This window comes from Suncus etruscus, chromosome 6 (genome assembly GCF_024139225.1).
Source record: "Suncus etruscus isolate mSunEtr1 chromosome 6, mSunEtr1.pri.cur, whole genome shotgun sequence".
Lineage (NCBI taxonomy): Eukaryota > Metazoa > Chordata > Mammalia > Eulipotyphla > Soricidae > Suncus > Suncus etruscus.
In genome coordinates this window covers 10396939-10422341 of record NC_064853.1, presented here as the reverse complement: position 1 = coordinate 10422341, position 25403 = coordinate 10396939, and the positions used below count along the sequence as shown (strand labels likewise).

The 25403-nt window shown below is 42.5% G+C and overlaps 1 protein-coding gene and 1 pseudogene across 1 annotated transcript in view; one reads left to right on the top strand and one right to left on the bottom strand.

Annotated features, from left to right (window-relative positions):
• The window catches only part of WLS (Wnt ligand secretion mediator), a 128974-nt gene that overhangs the window by 23900 nt on the left and 79671 nt on the right, over positions 1 to 25403 (bottom strand). The window contains exons 3-8 of the mRNA XM_049774399.1: positions 19097 to 19221; positions 10394 to 10555; positions 9723 to 9859; positions 4982 to 5150; positions 2775 to 2872; positions 2357 to 2420 (exon numbers count right to left, since the gene is read on the bottom strand). Coding sequence (XP_049630356.1) covers positions 2357 to 2420; positions 2775 to 2872; positions 4982 to 5150; positions 9723 to 9859; positions 10394 to 10555; positions 19097 to 19221 — 755 coding nt within the window. The remainder of the gene's footprint in view (positions 1 to 2356; positions 2421 to 2774; positions 2873 to 4981; positions 5151 to 9722; positions 9860 to 10393; positions 10556 to 19096; positions 19222 to 25403) is intronic.
• On the top strand, positions 23441 to 23671 carry LOC126010877 (protein CEBPZOS-like; annotated as a pseudogene).

The following is a 25403-nucleotide window of genomic DNA, read 5'->3' as shown; positions in this document are numbered from 1 at the left end:
AAGCATTTGTCTTTCATAAAGACAAGCTTGGTTTTAACCATGGCACCATCTTCCTGAGCACCATCAGAAGTGATCTCTGAGGGCCGGGCGGTGGCGCTAAAGGTAAGGTGCCTGCCTTACCTGCGCTAGCCTAGGAAGGACCGCGGTTCGATCCCCCGGCGTCCCATATGGTCCCCCAAGCCAGGAGCGACTTCTGAGCGCATAGCCAGGAGTAACCCCTGAGCGTCACCGGGTGTGGCCCAAAAACCAAAAAAAAAAAAAGAAGTGATCTCTGAACCCAGAGCCAAGAGTGAGCTCTAAGTACAGCTGAGTGTGACTTCCAAAACCAATCAAGCCAAAACAACAATAAAAATTGGCTTTTCTGACCCTCATAGTCCACAGAGGGGATGTCCCAAACTGTTTTCCGAGTCAACTGAGGAGAGGAACCAGGCCTTGCTTGTGAGGGGTGCAGAATATAGGTCCTTTCATCCCAGTCTTATTCAGTAACATCTGCCTTCTAAGTGGATCCTAAGAGAAATTCTAATGGCTGCTAAATTCTGAGAAGGTGAAAAGCCATACTAGAATCACTGGAGTGGGAACAGCACAGGGAAAAGCTCTTGCCTGTGGCAACAGTTCTTGGCAGGCAGCTGACTCGTTTGGAACCTTGGGACCACATATGGTCTCCTGAGTACTGCCAGGAATCATCCCCTAAATACAGAGGCAGGAATAGCCACTAAGCCCTACTGGATGTGGCTCAGTCCTCTCCCAACATACCATTTGCCAAATAGGAATAAATTGTATGGGGTGGGGGGAGTCAATGGAATTTAAAAATGCAGGTACCAGTGGCCCAGTGCACATATCAGGGACCAAACTTTCCCAGGGTTCAAAAATCATGGGAGACTGTGTCTGGGAACCATTGGATTGGTGCCTAAATTGCCACACAAGAAATATCTTGTTGTGAGAATGGAAAGATGAGGGATGCAGGGTCAAGTTGGGAGCTGACACTGAGGACAAGAAACTGGAGGCAGATCAGTGTCCGCTTGAGATCTTGTCTTCAATGCTTCATGTGCAAACCACCAAGACTCTGGATATGGGGAGCTAGCCTGGGTGTCAGGGGTCCTTACTCAGCTCCATGCCCCATTCTCTACTGTGAGCAACACCTTTGAACACACAGTCAAAGGTGAACTCCTCATGCACATGTTAGTAATCAATCAATTGAGTATAGTTTCTCCTTCCTTCTCTCCCAAACTCAATAGCAGAGTCTGGGAATAGGGAATATAGGCTGCAGGAAGTGAGGTTATGGCTTTCCTGCCTTCACTTCCATCATCTAAGGAATAAAATGGAGAAGTGGATTAAACATTCTAAATATTTTAGATAGTCCCCATTGTTGTGTAGCTATCACACTGGGGCTAGCAGCAGGGGGGGCGGCGGAGGGGCCGGGGATAAGAGAAAATCACTGCTCTCTCTTGCACATAGTGAACATACATAATTCTTGGGATCCACTAAAAAGTGAGTGCCAAGCCTGGGCAAAGCATATCAGCCCAAAACCCAGATGACCCACCATTAAATACAACTCAAGGAATTGGAACAATAATACAAGTCTAGGGTGTTTGTCTTGTTTGTGGCTGACCTGGGTTCAATCCTCACCATCCATCCTCAGTGGTTTCCCATGGTCCTTGAGCACAGAGCCATAGTAAGCTCTGAGAACCACTGTGCATAGTCCCAAAACCCAAACAAAAAGAATACAACTCAAAAAGAAAAATACAACTCAAGTCTTGCTCTTGTTCCAGGAGATTTTTTTTTTAAATCTCTCCCCTTAGCAGATGCCCTTAATTAATTACTCAAGATAAAGTATTAAAATATAAAATATAATTCCTCAAAGGAATGAGCTAAGATAACAGCTTCAGCTGGGGGAGATAATTGACTGCTGATGCTCACTGACTTCAAGACTGGGGAACTCTTCTGGAACCAACCCTTTATCATTATGCTACTTGGGTCTTAAAATAAAGAAAAGTAATTTTTCTTTTCCAATACCTCCATGTCACTGTCAGAAGTCACAGAATCATCAGGAAGACAAGCTCTCTTTGGGGTGCTGAGATGAGCCTTTGTGGTTCCAGAAAATGTGAATTAATAACCCCATAAGCTGCAGGAGACCCACAAATCTGACTTCCCAAGGCTGTGGGATTCTTTCTTCATGACTGTTCTCACCCAAGCTTGCAAGCAAGCTTTCATTTGTCCCATGTGCACTGTGGATCTGGGAAGCAAGCAAAGCCTTGGTGGAGTTCATCTGGACAACATAAGGAGTGCTACAAATGATCTCAGAAAGAGGGTGGCCAGGGGAAAAAAATCAAGCCCTGAGCCCATCAAGGAAGGATACTGCCAATTCTGTTCCAACATCTGTAGTCCAGATACTGTAGAAGGGATTGGTGAGCTGCACGCCTCTACAGAGAAAAGAGAGAAGGGGAGGAAGGACACAATCAAGGCAGAGGCAAAGGGCAGCTTTCATGCTCACATACTTGGAACTGTTTAGCCAGAGAGGAATAGGGGTTACAGTCACAGAGTAACTCAAAAGAAACAAAGGTGAATGAATGTGATCAGTTCCAATGTCCAATGTCTATAAAGACCTTTGGTTTTGATTTGATGGTGAATCTTATCCAAGCATGGGACCATGTGTCATGCTTTCTCTCCCCCAAGACTCGGGGCCACCCTTGTCCTTTTAGAATAGCTCATCATAAGAAGCTGCTTGTGAGTGCATGCCAAGCATCCCTGTCTGAGTCCTTAGCACTCTTTCTCACCTTTCACACATATCAAATATAAAGAGGCAGAAAGAGCCAACGGCAATTGGTCCCACTTGTTTCCAGTACCCGGATATGTGATTTCGTTCATGCTGATCCTGCAGCAAATGGAGAAGTGAGAGAGAAAACGGTGATTCTCTAGTGGTGAGTCCATTAAAACACCCTTACCCATGACCCCAACATGTGCCAATACTGTTCTGAGCTCTAGGCCAGGCACACAAGCGGAATGAGATAAAAATCCTGGTGCTAAACAAACTCACTGGTGCCAGCCCATCATGAAAGACTATCAGAACAAGAACAAGCATGCTCAGAAAACACAAAAACCTGGCACCCAAGGCAGGCAATATTTTGGCCTGCTATGCAACCCATTCTGTATTACATTCCTATGTGAACTTGTGTCTGTAATGGTGTAGTGTCTCCCAGAAGAGAAAATAAAGATTGTAAAATATTAATATATTTCAGTGGAAAGGAGAATGGGTGGAGAGATAGAACAGGGGTTAAAGAACTGGCTTTGCATGAGACTGGCCTGAGTTTGATCCCTGGTACTCCAGATGATCTCCCAAGAAGTGATCTATGAGCAGAAGTAAAAGTAAGCCCAAATACAAACATGTCTGTAATCATGGTGCTTAAATAAAGATATTAGATAGATAGAAGGAAAGAAAGATAAAGAAAGAAAAAGTAAAAAAGAAAAATAAAGAAGAAAAATATAAAACAAAGGGGCCAGAGAGATAGCATGGAGACAAGGTTTTTGCCTTGCATGCAGAAGGATGGTGGTTCGAATCCCAGCATCCCTTATGGTCCCCTGAGCCTGCCAGGAGTGATTTTTTGAGCATAAAGCTAGGAGTAAGCCCTGAATGGCACCGGGTGTGACCTGAAAACCAAAAACAAAGAAAAAAAAAAGAATAAAACAAAGAAAGAAAGAATAAAAGAAAGTAAAAGAGAATAACAGCAACAACAACCAAATAAAAGTAGAAGCCACAGAAGAGTGTGGCTCCCAAACAAAACAAAACAAAAAAATGTTTGCTTTGTCAGTAAGTGGCCAAAGCTGAGTCAACCATCTCTACCACATCTAGGCCTCCAAGCACTGCCAGGACTACTTTCTTAGCATTGCCAAGTATGATTGCCAAACCAACACAATAAAACAGGTGCAGGACTGTGAAGGTAACTCAAGTAGCAGAGTTCAATCCCTGGCACTATATGGTTCCCTACTAACACTTTCAGGTGTAACTTTTGTGGCCCTCCAGAACCTCTGCGTGTGGCCCCTATAAAACTGAATAAAATATAATAAAGTGCAAGAGGCCTCTTCAGGTCAGGAAACTGGAGACACATTCTTTTCATCTTCATTAAACACTAAAGTGAGAGCTTTTAATAAATATACAGAAACAGAAATATAAAATAATGAAGAAATACGGGAACCTCAGAGACAGAGATCTCAGCATCAGGCTGGCCTCCAGGAGGACTGTCGCCTCTGCAAAACCCACCTATTTGCTTGTTGGGCTTCTGCACCCCAATGCCTCCACTCCCAGTGCCTGCTGCATAGGGCAAATCCTCTTTGTGGAAGACCCTCATGCTTAAGAAGCAAGTAGGCAAGTGCTTCACTCCTCTTCCTGCCTTCCAGGAAGGTTGCAGTGACCAAACGGCAATGGAATTTAGTAATTGTCTACTCTCCCAGGAAGCACATGTGCCTGGCATGTGTTCTAGTTGGCACATCCTCTGAGTGACAGAGAGACAGCAGTCCCGTCCTTATTTTTATTCATGGTGTCTAAAATCCCTTCTTGAAATATGACTTGGTATCTCTGCAAACTGTGGAGTTGGGAGGGGATATTTCAGGGTAAGTGAGGGTTACTGGGCCACCTGGACAAATAAACAGCTGGAAGGAGCAACTCTAATGGGGTAGGGACACTTGATGGCATGAAAGCCTAGTGACCAGTCCACATGGGGAATAATAATCGTCTTGAATGTGTGTGTTTACTCTCTGCTAAGTGAGCTCAGTCTCATTTGAATCCCACGAAAACCTTGCACAGCACCAAAGGTCTCACTCTCCATTTTCGAGTTGAGACTCACAGAAGTGAAGTCACCTGCCTAAGCCATTTAGTAAGCAATGGAGCAGCCTATGAAGTGAGGCTTTGACTCCAGGATTCTGTTCTCCCATTTACCTTTCTTGAGGTCCACGCTCACCCCTGTGCACCTCCCCTGAGCACTCTCACCATCATGTGCTCGCCACAGAAGATGATCCAGAAAGATAGCAGCATGGCATAGAAGATGCCCTGTCGGATGTCACCAAACAATAGCATCCAGGTCCAGTCGAAGCCAATGGAAAACCATTCCACTGGGATGTTGATAAAGGTCATGGAGATCCCAAGGGCAAAGATGACTCTGAGGGCAGGAGACATTAGGGAAAATCATGTTATTCATCTGTGGGGCATGTTTCCAAAGCTCAGATACAGAAGTGGGGGGGGGGGGGGCGCGCAGAGATGCTATTTGCATGGGTGGAGGGTAGGATGGGGTCGGGCCTGAGACCAGGTAGCCTGCGGCTTTCATAGTGCATTTCTCCACATATCTGCAAAGGAACTTGTTTCAAGACTACTATGGCCACATAGAGTGTGACAATGACCTGATAATGGACCAACCTCATCATCTCAATGCCCTGAACCTTTAGGTGAAGTTCTTCCTATCTTGTGTTTATCCTTCGTGCTTTCCTCATTGACTATATTGACTTCATGAACCTCATTGACTATAATCATCTTTTCTTCCATTTTCACTTATCGCTCAATTCTCTATTCTTCCTGTTCCATTCATACTCATAATTATTGCAACAGCCACAGCAACTATAACTTATATAAGTATATTTTCCCATATCAGATCATTCTTTTTTTTTTTAATGATCTGTTTTTATTTTGTTGTTGTTGTTTGTCTATTGGTTTTTTTTTTTCTTGGCCATATCCGGCAGTGCTCTGGGCTACTCCTGGCTCTGAGCTTAGAAACCACTCCTGTAAGGCTCTGGGGACCATATGGTATGCTGGGAATCAAACCCGGGTCTGTCCCGGGTCAGCCGTATGCAAGGTAAATGCCTTACCACTGAGCTATCACTCTGGCCCCGAAATGTTTCTTAACAATATTAAATACCCATATTTCTGGTTGCTTATTTTATTTTATGTTGCCTTTTCCCATCTCAATTTTCATCATTACCTTGATTCAAAATTCTCATTTGTTTCTGTTCTTTTGCTTTTGTTTTGGGAATACACCTGGCTGTGCTCAGAGGCTACTCCTGATGTATTGCTTGGCGGATCATGCATGCAGTGCTGGGGATCAAACCAGCCTTCTTGTATATAAAGCACTTCCCTAGCTCTTTGAGCTATCTTCCCAGCCTTTGCAAAAATGTTCATTTTTCATAGGTTTACTCATACTTCCACTCATAGTCATGCTCTATGTATGGATTCTTACATTTGTTTTGAATTTTAGGAGAGTTGCACCTGGTTGTGCTCAGAAAACCGTAAGCCAGGGATCAAACCTGGGTTCAGAGTTTGCCAGAAAAATAGATAATCTGCTGTGCTATCTCTACAGCCACTAAGTAGGGGTTATTAACCACAGATCATGCATTAAACATCTTGGGGCTACTGCACCTAAGTGAATAGGACCAATTATTTCTTTTATTTACTTATTAACTTATTTAAACACCATGGCTGCAAGGTTTTTCATGATACAGTTTTTTTTTCCATAGATACAAAGTTATTTATGATTGAGTTTCAGTCACACAATGTACAACACCCTTTCACCAGTACATGTTTCTCACTACCAATGACTCCAGTTTCCCTCCCGTCTTGCCACCTTGCCTACCTATTGGGTTGTTTCATTCTCTCTCTCTCTCTCTCTCTCTCTCTCTCTCTCTCTCTCTCATACACACACACACACCTTTCCTTTCTCCCCACCCTCCTTTTCAGACACTGTAGTTTACAATATTGCTACTGAGCAATATCACTTTATCTCCTTTCAGCACCCAGTTCTTGTCCAGAGTGATCATTTCCAACTATCATCATCATAGCAGTCTTTTCTCTCCCCTAACTGCACTCCCCACTCTTTGTGGAAAGCAGCTTCCTACCATGGACTAGGACCCATTCTTTCGCACAGTAAGATATACTGATTGTGGTCTGAGCCAATGGAAGAGATAGATTGAGTGTAAGAAGCAAGATGATGGTGTGTGTACAGCTCATGACCACAACATCCAACTCAGACACAGATGAACTGAGCCAAGGTGTGAGTCACAATTAGGGAGCTGGAAGGACCTTCTAAGTAGAGGGAAGAGACTGGATTAAGATGCAAAAGACTGAACAAAGCCTTCGGGGATTGGCATGTAGTATATCTCCCCAAATGTCAGGAAAAGGTAGATACCCAGAAGGGCAAGGATTTGAGCACAGGGAGAAACTTGCACACTTCATTAGAGAATTTAAATCGACTCTTAGGATCAATAAGGGCAAAGTGAAATGATTCATTTGTTCAATACATTCACATTACTGAGTGCTCGACTATGAGCCAGTCTCTCTCCTGAAAGCTTGGGGGGATACAAGGACAAAGTAGGCAAGGGTTTTGCTCTAGGGATGCTGGTATTCGGATGAAGAAAGACACAGAAGAAATGATGATAAATAAATATAAAATAGATACAATGAGGCATATAAGAGAAAGGATTTTGATAGGGGAACTTCTAAAATACTTGAAAGGGTCGGAAAAAAAAAGACAAAGAATTGATCACAGAGATACCTGGGTTGAACATTTTGGGTGAAATGAACAAGCTTAAGAGCTGGAGAGATAGTATGGTGGGTACTATACTGGTCTTGCATACAAGTGGCCCAAGTTTGATTCCTGGCACCTCACATGGTCCCTCAATACCTTCAAGAGTGATTCCTGAGCACAGAGCCAGAAGTAAGCCCTGAATACAGCTGGTGTGGCCCCAAAACACAAATAGAAACATCGAACTAGAAGAGAGAATAAGTGCAAAGACCCTGAGGTGGGATCATGATGGGACTGTTTAAACACTTTCAAGTGGTGCTATGTAGAGTGTGAGCATTGGTTGGTGGAAGCTAGTGAGGTACAAGGAGTCAGAGGAGGTGGATGGAGCTAGAGGGATAGTGAATGGGAGAGAGGATGGTGAGTGGAGTTAAATGGTGAGTGGAGCTAGGGGTGGTGGGTGGAGTTAGGGGATGGTAGGTGAGAAGGTGAATGGTAAATGGGAGTCAGGGATGTGAGTAGGGGTAAGGGATGGTGGGGCGAGAGTCAGAGATGGTGAGGGTTAAGGGATAGTGGATGGGTGTTATGAATATGGAAGCCTTTATAATATTTTTCTTCAATATCAGTTTTCCTGCCGGCTTCCCACCTATGATCTTCCAGGTGGGGGCATCGTTCAGGTTCCGATTCTAATAAATAGGTGTTGAACTAGGAGGTCAGGATTTTTTGAGGCAGTTAGCTGGCAGGTTCTGGGCTTTTGAGGCTGCTAGTAAGCTGGCAAAGGGTTCTGTGTCCAACCTTCTCAATTTTTAATCCTCCTGTCTGTGTGGGTTATTTGCCATGGGTAAATATCAGGATCTCTTCCCCACCCTAGGGATAGGAGAATGGGAATCTCTTTCCTGTTCTGGAATCTCTTTGAGGATCCATCATCAACCACTCTAGGAGAAAATATAACTCTACAAATGGTGCCCAAACAGGGTTAGGGAGATGGTGGGTGGGGGCTAAAGGGATGATCGGTGGGAGTCAGGTAGTGGAATTAGAAAGATCAGGGTTAGTCAAGGTCCAGGTGTAGTTAAGGCATGTATCTGACAAAGAAGATAGAGATGAAAAGCCAGAGAATAGAGATTTAAGCAGAGGAGTAGCATGATCTGATCTATATCTCAAAAGGAAACTGGCTGCAGGTGAACAAACCTTAGGAAGAAAACCAGAAGTCAGGAGGATTGTAGAATTTGAGAAACACATGGTGTCTACAGCCAAGTGTGTATTAACCACAGCTAAAACGTGTGATCTCTAGAACACACACCAGCACCACAGCCAACTGAATAAGTACCAGTACTGCCAAGTGTGAGAGCCACTGGACACAGCCACATTAGTACCACACCATGGAGGGAAGGGAGATGAGGTCTGGGAGGTGATGATTATGGTTTTTTGTTTGTTTGTTTTTTTGATTTTTGGGTCACACCCAGCAGTGCTCAGAGGTTACTCCTGGCTCTAAGCTCAGAAATTGCCCCTGGCAGGCAGGCTCAGGGGACCATATGGGATGCTGGGATTCAAACCACCATCCTTCTGCATGGAAGGCAAGCACCTTACCTCCATGCTGTCTCTCTGGCCCTGATTATATTGTTTTAATGAGGGTGCAATGGGTAAAGGAGTTATGATATACTGGCACATTTTAAAGTTCTGTGGTAAAAAAGGAGCAGAAAAGTGATGGTTTACTTCATGGGAAAGTATAAAGAGGTTTGGTGTAAGAAAAAGAGATGGTAAAGCATGTTGTACAATAATTGGAAGGACCCACACAAAGAGAAATAGGCAGTTATGGAAGTTTTTCTTTGTGCTTGGGGTTTGCTCCTTGCTTCACATGAGGGTGGCTCTCAACAATGCTCAAGGGACCAAACCTGGGGCTTCCACATGCCAAGCATGTGCTCCAGTCCACTGAGGAAAGAAGTATTTCTGCAGAAGTCATCTTTCTTGGTAAAAAGCAGTTCACCTGCTGATGCAGAAGAGAAGCTTCTGAATTCCAGCAGAAGTGAAGGACAAAGACAAAATAAGAATTAGAAAGAGGAGAGCAGGAGATACCCCAAGGTCTCATTATAATTTGCTTGGATGAAGGAACCTAAGTGACACCAGCCAAATTAGCCCCCACCACACACTGACTGCCTGAGTGTCAGAGCCCAGCAGAATCAGAGTGACAGGAGAGCTTTTCTAAAATGCACCCTCCCATCAACTTACTTTTCCAGAAGCACAGGGGGTCTGGACATCATGTTGATCCTCCTCCAATACCACACCATGATGATGAAAATGCTGGGTGTGAGGAAGGTCTTCATGGCAAACCACACCTTGGTGAAGCCTCCATTTTGGTGGATTCCCTAGGCAGAGATCAATTAGTCTTGAAGGTGATAGACCCCTTGTCATTTTTCTATCCCATTCTGAATATATATTGTAAAAATATCACCATCATTTTACTATTTTTTGTTTAGATTTTTTGAAAGCCTCCTTTCTCCATATTCCATTCTTTTCGATTCTCAAGAAATAAAATGATAAAGGGAAAAGGAGGAAGACCATTATTCCTCTAAACATTTGTATCTGCAAGGTGGCAAAATTGTAAGAATATTTTGTCTTGGGGTTATTCATTCAACAATCATGAGTGATAAAGTGCAATTGTCAAAGGGCAACCCTACTCTGCTGGTCTGCTTTGCAATCTCAGTAGTCGCTCCAGAAATAGATAAGCTCAGGGTTTGTAGTAATCCCATGATTCCTGTTTCTCTAACAAAACCACTGAGGCATGATGACAGATGCCAAGAAGGAAGCAAATGTTCCTTCCAATACAGAGTCACTTGGGGATCAGTGCTTAGCCTTTGCTCTCATGTCTCAGGTGGCCTGGGTCCCTTTCCATCACTTACCACCAACCGGATATCCTTGATCTCCCCAATCCCCACGTTGATTTTCTTCCTCTCATTCACAGGAAGCCGGATGTTCAGAAGATAGTACTTGTGAGCCACTGACCCAATTTCCAAGAAGGGAAGGACCTCACAATCATAGTAACGACCCTCATGCTCTGGGGTCTAAAAGAAGAGGAAGGTTAGAGAGAGGTCACCATTGTTGATAGACATGACTACATTTTCTTTATATATATATAGTTATATATATAAATATATATATTTATAAATATTGTTGATAGACATGACTGCATTTTCTTTATACATAAGTATATAATAAAAATATATATATTTAAACACCATGATTACAAATATGATTGTAGTTGGGTTTCAGTCATGTAAAGAACACCCCCGTTCACCAGTGCAACATTCCCATCACCAATGTCCCAAATCTCCCTCCTCCACACCCCACCCTGCCTGTACACGAGACAGGCTTTCTACTTCCCTCATTCATTTACATTGTTAGGATAGTTCTCAATGTAGTTATTTCTATAACAGCACTCATCACTCTTTGTGGTAAGGTTCATGTCATGAACTGAACCTTCCAGCCCTCCGCTCTTTTGTCTCTGAAATTATTGCAAAAATTTTTTTCATATTTCTTTTTTTTTGTTTTTTGTTTTTTTTTTTTTGGTTTTTGGGTCACACCCAGCGGTGCTCAGGGGTTACTCCTGGCTATCTGCTCAGAAATAGCTCCTGGCAGGAACGGGGGACCTTATGGGACACCGGGATTCGAACCAACCACCTTTGGTCCTGGATCGGCTGCTTGCAAGGCAAACGCCACTGTGCTATCTCTCTGGGCCCTTTTTCATATTTCTTAAAACAATAGATTAGTGAGGCTATTCTGCATCTATGTCTCTTCCTCTGACTTATTTCACTCAGCATAATAGATTCCATGTCCATCCATGTATTGGAAAATTTCATTATTTCATCTCTCCTGATGGCTGCATAATATTCCATTGTGTGTATGTAACACAGTTTCTTTAGCCATTCATCTATTGAAGAGTGGAAAGGAAAAGTTTCCCCTGAGTTTGCTAACTGCCCTGATCACCTACCCCCCCTTCACAATTCTGGGAACTTAAGTTTCCCCTGAGTTTCCTGACTGCCCTGATCACTCACTCCCCTTCACAATTGTGGGAACTTGTAGACCCAGTTATAGTTTAACTTTCTTTCTGTTCCTACATGGTTTTAACCTGGTCATGTTAACCCTGTAAGCTTGCACCTGCACCTTGCAAAAATATGATTGAGCAAATGCCAGATGTCATGTACTTCCTATAGCAAATCAATCTACTGTACCTTTCTATTGTTTGAAATACTATATACAGCTTGTAAGCTCATGGCTCAGGGCTGGCAGTTTCTGGCTTATGCTGGATTCTAGACAGCCCCTGCATGCTTGTAATAGAAAATAAACCCCCTGTTTTTGCATGAGACTGTGGTCTTGGTGTCTTTGAACGGCGCATCGTTCTCCTGGACTTAACAAGAGCATCTTAGTTGTTTCCAGAGTCTGGCTATGGTAAATAGTGCTGCAATAAATATAGATGGATGATTTTCCTCCAGCCTTTGATTTTGAGTCTGTTTGTTCTGACTATTCAGGTGTGTTTCTTGTAGGCAGCAGAAGGTTAAGTTAAGTTTTTGATCCATTTAGTCACTCTGTGTCTCTTAACGGGTACATTTAGTCTATTGACATTGAGAGAGGTAATTGTCATGGGATGTAGTGTCATCTTTGTGTAGAAGTTTGTTGTGTCTGTTGGTAAGTCATGTTGTAAAGTAGACCTTTCAATTTTCTTTTAATTCTGGTTTTGCATCTGTTAAGTTTCTGAGCTGTTGTTTATCTGTGAAGCTATGAATACTTTCTTCAAACCTGAAAGTGAGTTTTGCTGGGTGCAGTATTCTAGGCAAAACATTTATTTCACTGAGTTTTAACAGTATGTCCCACCACTGCCTTCTGGTTTTCAGTATTTCTTGTGACAGGTCTGCTGTAAATTTCAAGGATGCTCCCTTGAATATAATTTCCCATTTTGATCTTGCTGTTTCAGTATTCTGTCTCTATCTGTGGGATTCATCATTGTGACTAGGATGTATTGGGTTTTTTTTTCCTGGGGTCTATTTTAGCTGGTACTCTTTGGGCATGCAGGATTTGGTCACATGTATTTTTTAGTTCTGGTAGTTTCTCTGTGATGATGTTCTTGACTGCTGATTCTTCCTGGAGATTTTCTTTCTGGGTCTATGGGACTACAATGATTCTTAAGTTGTTTCTGTTGAGCTTATCAAAGACTTCTATTTTCATCTCTTCACATTCTTTGAGTAATTTTTCCATTGTTTGATCATTTGCTTTACGGCTTTTTTCCAATCTCTTCTGCTGTATGGAGTTGTTATACATCTAATCTTCCAGCTCATTAATTCTATCCTCAGCTGCTGTTACCCTATTGGAGAGGTTTTCCACTGAGTTTTTTAATTCATCTACTAAGTTTTTCAGACCTGTTATTTGACTTGATATTTCACTTTGGAGTTTTCTGATTTCTATCTTCATATTCTCTTGATTCTTATTAGTGTTCTGTTCAACTCAATTTATGCTTTCCTTGAGTTCTATGAACATCCTCCATATTTCTTCTCTAAACTGCATATCTGAGGGACTATCTAGGTGGTTGGCCATTGTCGGGTCATCAGAGTTACCATCTTCATTCTCTATGCCTGATGTTGGTCTGTGCTGTTTCCCCATTGTCAACGCTTGTATTGTGAATTTTTCTATGTGTTGTGGTGATATTCATTGGCTCCACCACTTGTGGCAGAAAGACTCACCTCAGAAGAAACGAGTCCTCCAAGGAAGGATGCCAGAGAGGATCAAAGTTTCCAGGCTGAAGCAAGCAGAGCAAAGCCTCAAGATGTATGCTGTGCTTAAGAGCCCTAGCAGAGTCAGCTATATCCACAGTCTCCTGACTGCATTTTCTTAACCTTAGCATCACATCACCAAATTTTAAATAATATTTTTAAATTAGGAGATGAAGAAATAGTACAGTAAGTAAAGCATTTGCCTTGCACACAGCTAACCTCAGTTTAGTCCCTGGTATCCCATATGGTCCCCGAAGATCCAGTAAAAGTGATTCCTTGAATATAGAGCCAAACAAAAAGAAACCAATAAACTGAATGTTGAGCTAGAGCTATAGTTCAGTGAATAGAGTGTTTGCCTTGCATGAGGCTGACCCAGATTTAATCCCAGGGAGCAAATATGGTCCCTTGAGCCTGGAGTAGTTCCTGAGCATAGAGGTAGGAGTAAGCTTTGATCACCACCTAGTATGCCTTCTCTATTCAACAAAACAAACAACCAATCAACCAATCAAAAGACCTAATGCTTACAGGTGTATCCTACAATTACAGGTGCTGGAGGCCTAGTACCCATTGACAACCACCCTACCACTCCCTACTACAATCCCTCACCTGTGTGGAATGTACTGTGATAGAACCAGACATTTTAGGTGAAAAGCAAACATCTCTCTCTTACAACAACATTCTTATCTTTTGAAGCCCTATTAAGCCTTACATTGTATTAGGCTGATCCACTGGAGCTACAAAGCCTTAAGATTTGCAATTCAACCCTGGAGACCTCTGTGCCCAGGCAGGTTCCTAATATTAAGGAGGGATTTCTGGTTGTTTGCTAATTATTTTTGTGGTTTGGCCTTTCAGGAGAAGCTCCCAAAAGCTGAAAATGCCTTCCTTGTCTAGATTCCACAGGGCGGGCGGTAGACAGAAGGCAACTCAAAAAGCCATTGGTGTTGGGGATGATAGGAAAGGAGGAAAGGAATAAGAAAATGAGCTTTCTGAAGACATTCATGGGAACTTTTTGTCTCCAACCTTCTGACATCTTAATAAAGCCAAAATTTAGACCAGTTTCTAGAAAAGTCTTTTGAACTTCCAATCAAATAAAAGAAAAAGCGCAGGGCACTTTTTAAATGTCAGAGGGAGATTGTAGAATCATGGTTAAGCTTGCTATTGAAAGCAAGATTCTACTTATGCCTAGCAAGACCCCTACTGTGTTTCTGTCCACTGGAAGAAGATGCTAGAATAATATGCAATATGTAAAGATTTGAGTTGTTGTAGGCAGAATTCCATCGAAATAAATCTGAGGAGTGTCGGATGTTCATGTTTAGGCTTTGTTACAACTTGCACATTTACATGGTACCTGATAGGGATCTGCAATATTTTTTATTTGTTTTTGTTTGGGGTCCACTCCTGACTGTACTCATGCTTACTCCTGAATCGTCAGTTAGGAATCACTCTTGTTGGGACATGGAGAACCAATGAGGTACTAGGATCAGCTGCATGCAAGGCAGGAGAGACATACCTGCTGTACTACTACTCTGGCCCCACCTGCATCATTAAAAAAAGTCTTTTGAATGAAAAGCTCAAAGAATTGGGAGATGGTTTATTGGCTGCCTTCCAAGCATAAGAGCAAGAATTGGATCCTCAGTATTGATGCCTGTATCCAGTACAATGCTGGCAGCTCTACTGTCTGAGATTCCCTGCACGGAAGTTCAGTTTTGTATAAAAACTATGAAGGCATGAGACTCCAGCAAGGACCAAATCTGAGCACATAAGCACTACCACTGGTGGTGTAAATGCCAATAAACACCACAACTCAAGTGTGTAAACACCACAGCCAAGTCTGTGGTCATCCCACAAGCACAAAAACAGAGGAATGGAAAGGAGGGAAAACAATCAGAGTAAAAGAATAAGTTGTCTCTAATCTAGTGTGTGAAGCATCTGTGACCCTTCTGTGATCTTAAGGAATCTTTATTAAATAGACAAGCAAAGCTTAGAATGTACAAACAGACTTCTGGATAAAAATTACAGGGAAAGGTTAGAGATAATTTGTGTGTTCCTTCCCTTGGGTTAAATGCATCTTCTCTTCCTGTTTCCACTCACTGCAGACATCACTAATCAATCACAGTGGTTTTTCATGCTTTGTGTTGACGGTTCTCAGCTTGTGAGGTTCAGAAACTTCTGTTAAATGAATCCCGCTTCTTTTCCACACCACCGCTGCCAGATCAGGTGATCTCTTCAGACTCTTCAACTCCCTTTTAAATTTTTCTCTATTTTGCTGTGTAAGTAATGCACTAGCCTTGATGTTTTATCAGGGCTAGTATTGAGGTACTATGGAAACTGCTGAAATATTATCCCAGCTCTGATTCAGCCTCAAATTGAGTTGCCCTGTCATGTTAGAGCAAGAAACAGGTTGTCGGATGTGTTTCTAGTTGGGTTATGGGAGGAAAGACAATAATAGGACTTAATCTGATGCCATGCCACTGATTTGACTCTGCCTTTTATCCAAGGACCCCAAAGTCATGGGTGGGATTGTGTAGAGAAGGGTCTTCCTCTGCCCAGGGCTATCTTCAGCTCAATTTCCAGGGTTATCTTCCAGGCCTGGAAGTGAGGGAACCTCAGAGTCACTGGACTCTAAGGAAAGAAAGTCTAACCCTGAAATTAACCCTGGCCATGTCTCTGGTCGAAGTGACTAACCTCATTTGGCCTCACTTTCCTCTAAGCTAAACTTGTTAGGTTCCGTATAATGATGTCCAGGGTTCCTTATAATTCCTTGCACTGAATTTTTATGGAGGTCTCACTTCCCTGCTCCTTTGAAGGAGGTAACCCTAACATGCAAGCAACTAGAGGCAAATTGAAGTCTCAGGTTCTGGGTATCCCTATCTGTCTCAGAGAAGAGTCTATACCCTATTGTGTTCTGTGGGGACTTTTCCTTATATGACTTTTCTGTCATATTTTGGGCACTTAGGAAGAAAGAGCTGCTCCTCCTTCACATCTGTCTCTCCCTTGCCCCCTCCTCCTCAGCCTCTCCTCCAATTCCAGCTTGATATTAGCTAATTAGGACAAATTACAGCAGGTGGCAACTTAACTTATTTTTTTAACTTCATATTCCACCAGGGGCTGAGAAAGCTTTCAAGCAATTTCTCATTTAATCTTCAGGCTTAAGACTAAATTTCATGGCAATCAGAAAGTCTATGTGTGATGTGTGATGATTCATTTGCTCCCACTTCTCAAGGTTTAATATCTTTTTAGAAGAGGGGTGAGCACATTCTAAAGATAATTAAAGGAGCATCATTAAGAGCCAACCAAAGGCTTCCTAACCACCTCCCCACATTCTGTGCCTCCTGTTCTTCAAGCCCATAAGGAAGGTGAGAATCAGGCTCTTTAAAGGAGGAAAATTATGATCCAGGCTCTCTCTCAGAGCTTCAGATTTTTAGCTGAGCTCCTCAAGCCTATCTCGGAAATGCAAGCCCTCCCATGCAGTTTTTAATTAATTTCCTCCACTGCATTCAAAGATTTGGAAATGGAATTTATTTATTCCTTTCTCCGACTCCTTCCAGCCTCCCTCAACCATTCATTATGCCTCCAGATTTCCCTAAGGGCAGGCCTCACTACAATTCCAGATGGCTTTTTACTTTGGGGGTGAAAATGCAAAGCAGTCATGGGGAACAAAGCATCTTCCTTTATCAAGCTTAAGGAAAGCAATGAAACCTTGTGAATGGGGTAGGGATATAGTACATCAGTTGGGGCACTTTTCTAGCATACACTAGAGATTTAGGTTATATTCTCAGAACCACATAGTCCTCCAACTATCACTGGGTGGATCCCTGGAGGATACCACTGGAGGACACTCCAGGAATTGGTAAGGGTTTTTGATTTGGTGAGTTGTGGCTGTGTACTGGGAACCCACAACCCCTACAAGCTCTAGGGCAGTGATGGCTAACCTTTTTGAGCCCGAGTGCCCAAACTGCCGCACAAAACCAAAGAATTTCCTCAAAGTGCCAGCACATCCTCCCAATGGCCAGTCTGGCCCTGTTACCAGGTGAACTGCAAAGCAGACACCAGCACACTCGCCTCCCACCACACCGCATATCTTGATTGTGGACCTTCCCACGTGCTAGCTGCAAGGCCTTTGTGTGCCACCGCTGGCATGCGTGACATAGGTTCGACAACACTGCTCTAGGGTGATGCTGATGTCACTAGTCCTCCATGCCACACTTTCTATGACTCTGATGTCAGGAATAAAGAGGAAGGAGACCTAGTACCATGAAGGATGTGGATGTATTGAGGGGAGGCCACTCAGCTCGTTAAGTTTACATCTCCTTCTGTTCTCAAACATATCCCAGACTAGATGTACAATGTCCAGTCATGGCTTGTATATTCCTAAGCATCCTTGATCTTCAGAAAGTCTCCCAAGACACGTGTTTCCTGTCTATAGATGAAGCGAGCTTGATGAGAAATAAGCTTGGCGGGGGAAGAGGCCACATTATGTTTGGCTCTAAATCCATTCTCTGAATGGTGCTAGCACAGTTGATGCATCCGTCCCCTCAGAGTCTCCTTTCCAGAGAGACAGACTAGACTGGGCCTGGGTCTTGAGGTTTCAATCTGCCTTACCATGTGCCATGGGGAATCCTAACTCTGAAGTTATAGGCATGACTGACTCTAAGGCAGTGGGGGGGGGGGGGTCATCATCAATCAGTGGGATGGGGACCGTAGAGCTATCCAAGTCCTTCTGAAGAGACTCAGCTGAAGGTGTCCTGTGACAGACACAGAAAGCATATGTTCTTGTGACCTGGGGTCTTTCACAGACTTTCAAGCAGGAGAATGAGAACATGTCTGCATCCAGAGGGACATCAAAGACCACCCAGCTAGTGAGGCTCTAGGCCAACTCACTGGAGAAATACAAACAACCAATAGGAAAAGTAAGTTTGGTTTAGTTTTCTTCTTCACAGACTTCCAAGAATGGCTAGGGGAGCCTGAATGTTTGGGAAATGTGTGTGTCTGTGTGTGTGTGTGGTGTGTTTCTGTGTGTATGTCTGTATAAAATATCTGAAAGTTGAAAAGGATTCTGTCTGGTTTTTATCCTATTAAATTCCATGATTCTCTTGGAGAAATCCCCTGCATTTTACTTTATGAGGACTCTCAGACCTTCCCCCCAAAGGAAATGCCTCCTTACTCTTCATGCTTGGTAGTAACCTTCCTAGGGTAGGGTAGTACTTGGTAGATGGAAATATTTCCTGAATTTCTTTTTTTTTCTTTTTGAGCCACACTCAGGGATGCTCAAGGGTTACTCCTGGCTATGCACTCAGAAATAACTCCTGGCTTGGGGGACCATATGGGTCTCCAGGGCTTCGAACTGTGGTCTGTTCTAGGTTAGCGTGTGCACGCCCTACTGCTTGCCCCACTGCTCCAGCCCCAATTTTCCTGAATTCTTATCAGGGTGAAAAGTTGAAGTCCTAAATGATTTTTCTCCCAAATGACTTCTTCCCCAGGGCCCTTTCTAGGCTGTGATTTTCACTAGAAAGTTGTACTTGAGCACAGAGTAAACCCAAGACATAGTCACAGGTAGTGGTCTAAGATAAAAAGTCTCATAAGCAAGAATACCTTAGAACCAATGTCTAAGCACTCTCAGCCATTAATCAAAACAAACAGACAAATATACATGTGCTTTTTTATCAAAATTTTTCTAGAAAAAAGAACTCAATAATCTCAGAAAGACATTCTTCTTCTTATTGGCAAGAATCTGACCTGTTTTCTATTGTGAGTCATGGTAGATTTCCACATGGATCACACACACTAAGAAACACATAAACTATAAGATATGGCTCCTTGCAGAGACAGCAGCTCTCCTACCTTGGGGGATGCAAAGAAACATTTGAGCTTCCTGGGTACTCTTTCATGGGCCATTTCAGTCCACTCAGCCAACGAGTCATCACGGTAAGCCAAAGAGACATCCATAGACACTTCGGCATTTTCATCTGGAAGAGAAGGATGCAAGGTTCAGTAATGGCTTCTTGGGGGGAAACAGGTATAAACTGTTTGTATGCTGCTGTGCTAGCCAATGAAGTTGAGTCCTATAATCATTCCTATTAAGTAGGAAGCTCCAAATCTGAAAACTAAAACCTCATTGTATGATAGTTTATTTTGATTGCTAGGTTTCCCTCCATCTGTCACTATCCACCAACACTCATTTTCCCTCTCTGGTCAACACTTTGTGTGCTGTACAGCACCACTGATTCTACCTCTACCCATGAAAACATTTTCATGAAAGCACTGTAGATAGCTTGACTTAGCATCTCATCCTCCTGTAACTTTTTTTCCTCTTTGAACTAAAGACTTAGACCTGTCACTGGAAACACTCTAGTCTGAAACAGCCAATTAAATGACCCTCTACAATTATTACCAGTGCAGATAGATACCAAGACCTGACAAGTGGGGATTATAAATATGACCCAATAAGAAACAGTAATTTTAGATGCAATTCAGTCAAATTGAGGAGGGAAATTTTTTGCTGAGAGAAGGTAGATTTTCAGAGGTTTGCTGAGTTACATTTTTTTCTGAAAAAGGGGCAATGGAGCAAGGAAGTTTGAGTATTTCTGCACTAGATGCTCTCCAGTACAAGATCTTTCGTTCTTTAAACCTTCTTTAAACCCCAAACCTCTTCTGATATGAACAATGGGAACAATTTGAAAAGAGTCTCCAAAATTTAAGACATATCCAAGCAAAAATAGAGTTGTGTGGACACAACTGCACAAATGAACATTGGCATAAACTCCCTATTATTAAAGGGTTACAAATGGGTTGAACTTATTCAGCTATTTATATCTACAAAAGTTGTATGCATTCATTTTGTCTGTGTTATTCTTCCACTGGGGCCATACCCAGAGATACTCAGGGGCCACTGTAAACTTGTTTGGGATCCATATTTTTAGGATGGAGCCCTGGGCTCCTTCCCACCAATCATGCATTCCAGCCCATAGAGTTACTTCCTGGAAGCCCAATTTCTCTGCTTTATACTGTTAATCAATTTCTAAGAACAAAGAGATCTGAATGAATCTTTGGAGGAGAGTACAGCCCATATATACAAATAATGGGTGCTCTATCTAAGGCTGGAGTCTGGGCTTAGTTCTAGATCTATCCATTGAACACATGTAGGTCACCAAAGAACAGTCAGAAGCAACCCTTGCATGTGAATTCCATTTTTTCTATCCACTAGCCAAGTGTGATGTATGACTCACTTGATAGAGAGTTAAAAACCTGATTTTGGGGGGGAAATCTAGAAAGAGAAGTAGGTGCAAGAGATAAGGAATGATTATTTAGATGGGGGAAAACATTTGTGTGTATATGTGTGTAATGTCAGCACTGCTTTAATCTCTCTGTCCTTCCATCCATCCGTCCATCCATCCATCCATCCATCCATCCATCCATCCATCCATATGCTCACAGATAAATAGGGGATCCCACATCCTGTTTTCCTCCACTCCACCAAGTAAAACAGGTCTGGAAAACTAAGACTAATTAATCACTAAGGAGAAACCAATACAGATAGACAGACCAGAGGTTGAACAATTTTCTTGCAGGTGAACTGAAGCAGAAGTAGAATTCCCTGACAACCACAGAGACGAAAACAGGCTAAACTCCCAGTGAAGAGACTTCCTGGAAAAAGCGAATGACATACTTCCAGTTATCTAGAATCTGAACACAGATTTAGTATCCTATGTAGCATTCTGGAGAGGTCCACAGGGTCACTGGTTCCGCTGCAAATGCAGAACCATTGAACCTTCAGTTCTACATCTTTGCCTCTCCACTCAGTTTGACTTGAGGACATTATGTAATGTGTAGAGAATCAGGGCTGAAAAGATGGCTTGGAGGGTTCAAAGAACAGGATCAGAATGATAGTGCAGTGCGTAGGGCTCTTGTCTTGCACTTAGCTGATCCGGGTTCAATTCCCAGCATCCCATAGAGTCCCCCTGCTCCCAAGTACCACCAAGAGTGACCCCTGAGTGCAGAGCCAGGAATAAGCCTTGAACATCACTGTATATGGCCCAAAAACAAAGAATAAGGAGAAGGAAGAGGAGGAAGAGGACTAGGAGGAGGACAAGGAGAAAGAGAAGCAGCAGCAGCAGCAGCAGCAGAACAATATGGAAGATCTGCTTGACAGAATGAAGCTCAAAGTGTGTACATCTTTTTGTTAAGGCCAGGGCAGCTAGAGTTGCTCTTTGCTGAGCATACTCAGTGGAGAGCAGAAGCAACCAGAGCACCTGAAGAAGGCACCATAGTTCCAACTCTCCATTTCTCTAGACCAGGAGACTGTATGGTGGGTAAGGGACTTGTCTTGCAAAAAACTGATCTAGGTTTGATCCAGCATAAGATTTCCTGAGCCCTACCAGGAATAATCCCTGAGCAGAGCCAGGAATAGGCCTGAATTACCACTAACTGTGGCCTGGAAACAAACACACAAAAGTCCAACTCTCCACTCCTCATATTGGCTTTAAGAATGAAGACTTTCAATTATCTTGGAAGCATGTCAAATCCTATGATGCAAAAGTCCAAATCTCAAAATCTCTATGGGGTCTTATCAGTTTACATGTATTCCTACGGTTCAGAGCTGTGCTGGTCTTAGAAGACAGGTAAAGGGGGGGGGGGCCTTCATCTGGGTGTTCCATGTTTTAATTTATTTATAACCACAGGCAAATATTATTGACAACTGTAGAGAACACTCCTCAATTATGCATGAGCAAATCTATTTCAGCATCATATCAATGGAAAGAAAATATGCCCCAAAGGATTTATGACAAGAGCAGGAGGTAGCTTGATAATCATAAAAAAACATTAAGACAACTTATCCTATTAATAAGACAAAGGAGAAAAAAGATGCCATTTCCACAGATGCCCAAACATATTAACCTCTAAGACTAATTAAAATTCTGAGCTTGATATGGATAGAAATCTTCACAGCCAGACACAGGAAAAATCTTCATAAGTCAACTGTTAATGCATGCTTCTTGGTAACATCCTGAAATGGCTGTAGGTTGTTGTTGTGTGTCTCTGCCCCACTTTGTGCTACACTCCCCCAATGCAGTGTTAGGGATCATCTCAGGAGGGCTCAGGGGACCATTCAGTGCCAGGGATTGAACCCAGAGCTTCCATATGCAATGCATGTGTTCTATGATACCTTCCCTTAGCTTTTTTCCCCAGTGGGAATCACTCCATTTATTTGCTAAAATATTGATTACAAGTTTTCATAAACTCTAAGTCAGACTTACTAGCCATACTTTGAGCCATACTTTGAGAAACACATCATCAAAAAAAGTTAGGGACAGGGTTGGTAGTCTTTAAATTCTACTGTGACCTAACATGAGTCAAAACCAAAATTAAAAAGCAGGTGTAAATGTTCTTTTATTTGCAGACATTATTATTGGTTACCTGGAAAACCAAATAAAAAAATAATGATATTGTAACTGTCATCACTTAGGAAGTGCAAGCCAATAATAAACAGATAATTATAGCCTCATATTTCAGATACTAACCATTTAGAATATGCCACCCATCCCTTATTTTAATAATCAAAAAATGCAAAATCAACATCAATGTAATATTGAATATTAAACACAGAGCCAATGCACAAATACTAAATTTTTAAAAAGGATAGAATTACACTAAAATATATCTATGAAAAAAATTAATGAAGGAGACATCTAGGGTCTCAAGGAATAGTCCAGTAACACCTGACCTGCAAGCATAAATTTACAAATTCATAAATTCACAGAGGAATAGAATTCTACATCTATTTCCTATTATTTCTGGCAAACAATTTTCAGAACCAATGCAACCTGGTATGTGTAAGCACCACAGCAAAGAGGTATAATACCCCAGTAAAAACCTAGTCCATTAGATAACTAAATGATGTGCAAGAGACATGGCCAGGATGTGAGAGAATGTATTGATAGTTAAACAGGGCGAGTGACCCCTGGTGACCATGGGTACAAATGTCACAACCTGATATGCTCCAGGTAAGTACAACACCATGTGCAAGCCCTACAGCCAGACAGTTGTGTGACTTGTCATCACAACAATATCAACCATAGTGAAGAAAAAAGAGGAATAAACTATAAGATTAAAAAAATAAGATGGATGTGGCCTGACAGGCTCAGTATTGTGACATGTCCAGCATGGTGGTCACATTCAGGATGACTCCTGAAGCCAGTGGTGAAGAAGATCTTTAAAGGCGTTTTGGTGGCAGAACTGGTGGGCATCTGTGGAACCTATTTTTTGTTCTATAAGATGAACACAAGCCAAGATTTCAGGTAGATGATGAGCAAGAATTTTCCCATCATCCTGGAAATTTATTACAAGTCCATGGAGTATTCCAGAATGGAAGACATTCTAGAGCAGGATCAAGAGAAATGGTTCAACGTCAAAAGTTAGGCTCTGACCAAGGTGCCCTGCCCTCAAGACCAGACAGGATTAAAATCTTGATGGTTGACACGGCTAGAGTTTGGAATACTTAAAGTCAAACTTTGTAAAGTTTAATTAGGTTCAAGGTTTTTATTCTTTGGATTAACTGTGAAGAAGCTGATTGATGTCATTTTGTTATTAAGGACATTGTACTACTCAAAATAGCCCTCCTTTTTAAAACCTGTAATATTCAATACATATTTTTCAAAAACAATAGTAAGTGGTTGTATTTATATTAAATTCCTACTAAATATTTAGTTCATTTTAAAATACACTATATAAAAAATATATTCCTGGGTCAGTCAGATGTAAGAAAGTGCCCTACATGTTGTACTATTGTTCTAGCCCCATGTTCTAACTTATTGAAAACAACATTCAAATTGTGTCTTTGCATGTTGGTATGTGGCATTATTGGAGTCACTTCTGTACCCACCCTTATTCTGGAATAAAGTGTCTCTAAACCTCCCCCCCCCCCACACACACACAAAATCAGTCCTGAGGGATAGTATAGCAGATCAGGAGATTGTTTGCACAAGATTGACAATGCTTTAATCCTTAGCACTGCATTTATTTGGGTGAACTCTGCCAGGAGTGAAATCTGAGCACAGAGCCAGGAGTTAAGTGCCATACAGCACCAGGTAGAAAAGTAAATAAATGAGAGATGTGTTATGTTTTTAAATAAATGGGGGGACGGGGAAATTCTCAACCTTCTAAATGCCACATTATTAAAGGGTCTGTTCTGTTTGGTCCTCTTCAAGCTCTCCCCATCAAAGTTGACTACCCAGAGTCAACCTCTAGAATCTGCTCCAGGGCCCCTAAATCTACCGTAAGCAGATCTGAGCCTCTTTCCCTTTACTAAGACCTGGACTCTGGGGAATCACACAATTACATGAGCCCCTCTAATCTTCGGGATCCTGAAGTCTGATCTTGTTAGAGCAGCAGGTCTGGACTGAGATTGACATAGAGGCTGGTGAGTTCAGCACATGCCCACAAAGCACCCAATCTTTCCTGTAGGAGATGAGTGTAGGGGAAGGGTGTTTGGGGAGAAAAGGCTTCTGAGAGCCCTCATACCCTGCTCTGCCACATTTTGACACAGAATTCCAAGGATTCTTAGAATTCGGAGTTGTGATTCTGCACGTATGCATGCACGCGCGCGCACACACACACATACACACACACACACACACACACACACACACACACACACACACACACACACGCACACAATACGTTCTGAGCAGATGCTAGAATTTAGTTTGGCTTAACAGCTCGTTGGCCTGGGTGCCCCATTTGTTTCTTACTGAGACCAGGGTAGCAGCATTTTCCATAGTTCTCTTCTCTGGGTCCTGTGGTGGGCCTGCGTCAGGGCAGGACCCACAGAGACAGAGAGGACCAGAAGGCTCTCTCCTGGCCTGCTTGCAGCTCTACAGGAAAAACCCATCTGCTGGAAGTCCCCAGAGTCAAAGAACTTGAATGTTACTCAAAGCAACTGAAACTCTTAAACATTGTTTTATACCAGATACTGTGTTGTGAAAATCCCTGTGGGTTTCCCTGCTTTTGTCTGAATTGATGTTCCAACACCCTTTTGACGAGGGCCTGGAACTTTCCTTAATGGGTAAACTGAGGTTGTTGGCTATTAAGTAACTTACCAGAAACCATGTTGCGGGTGGTGGTAAGTAGTAGCAGGACAACTATTACGAAG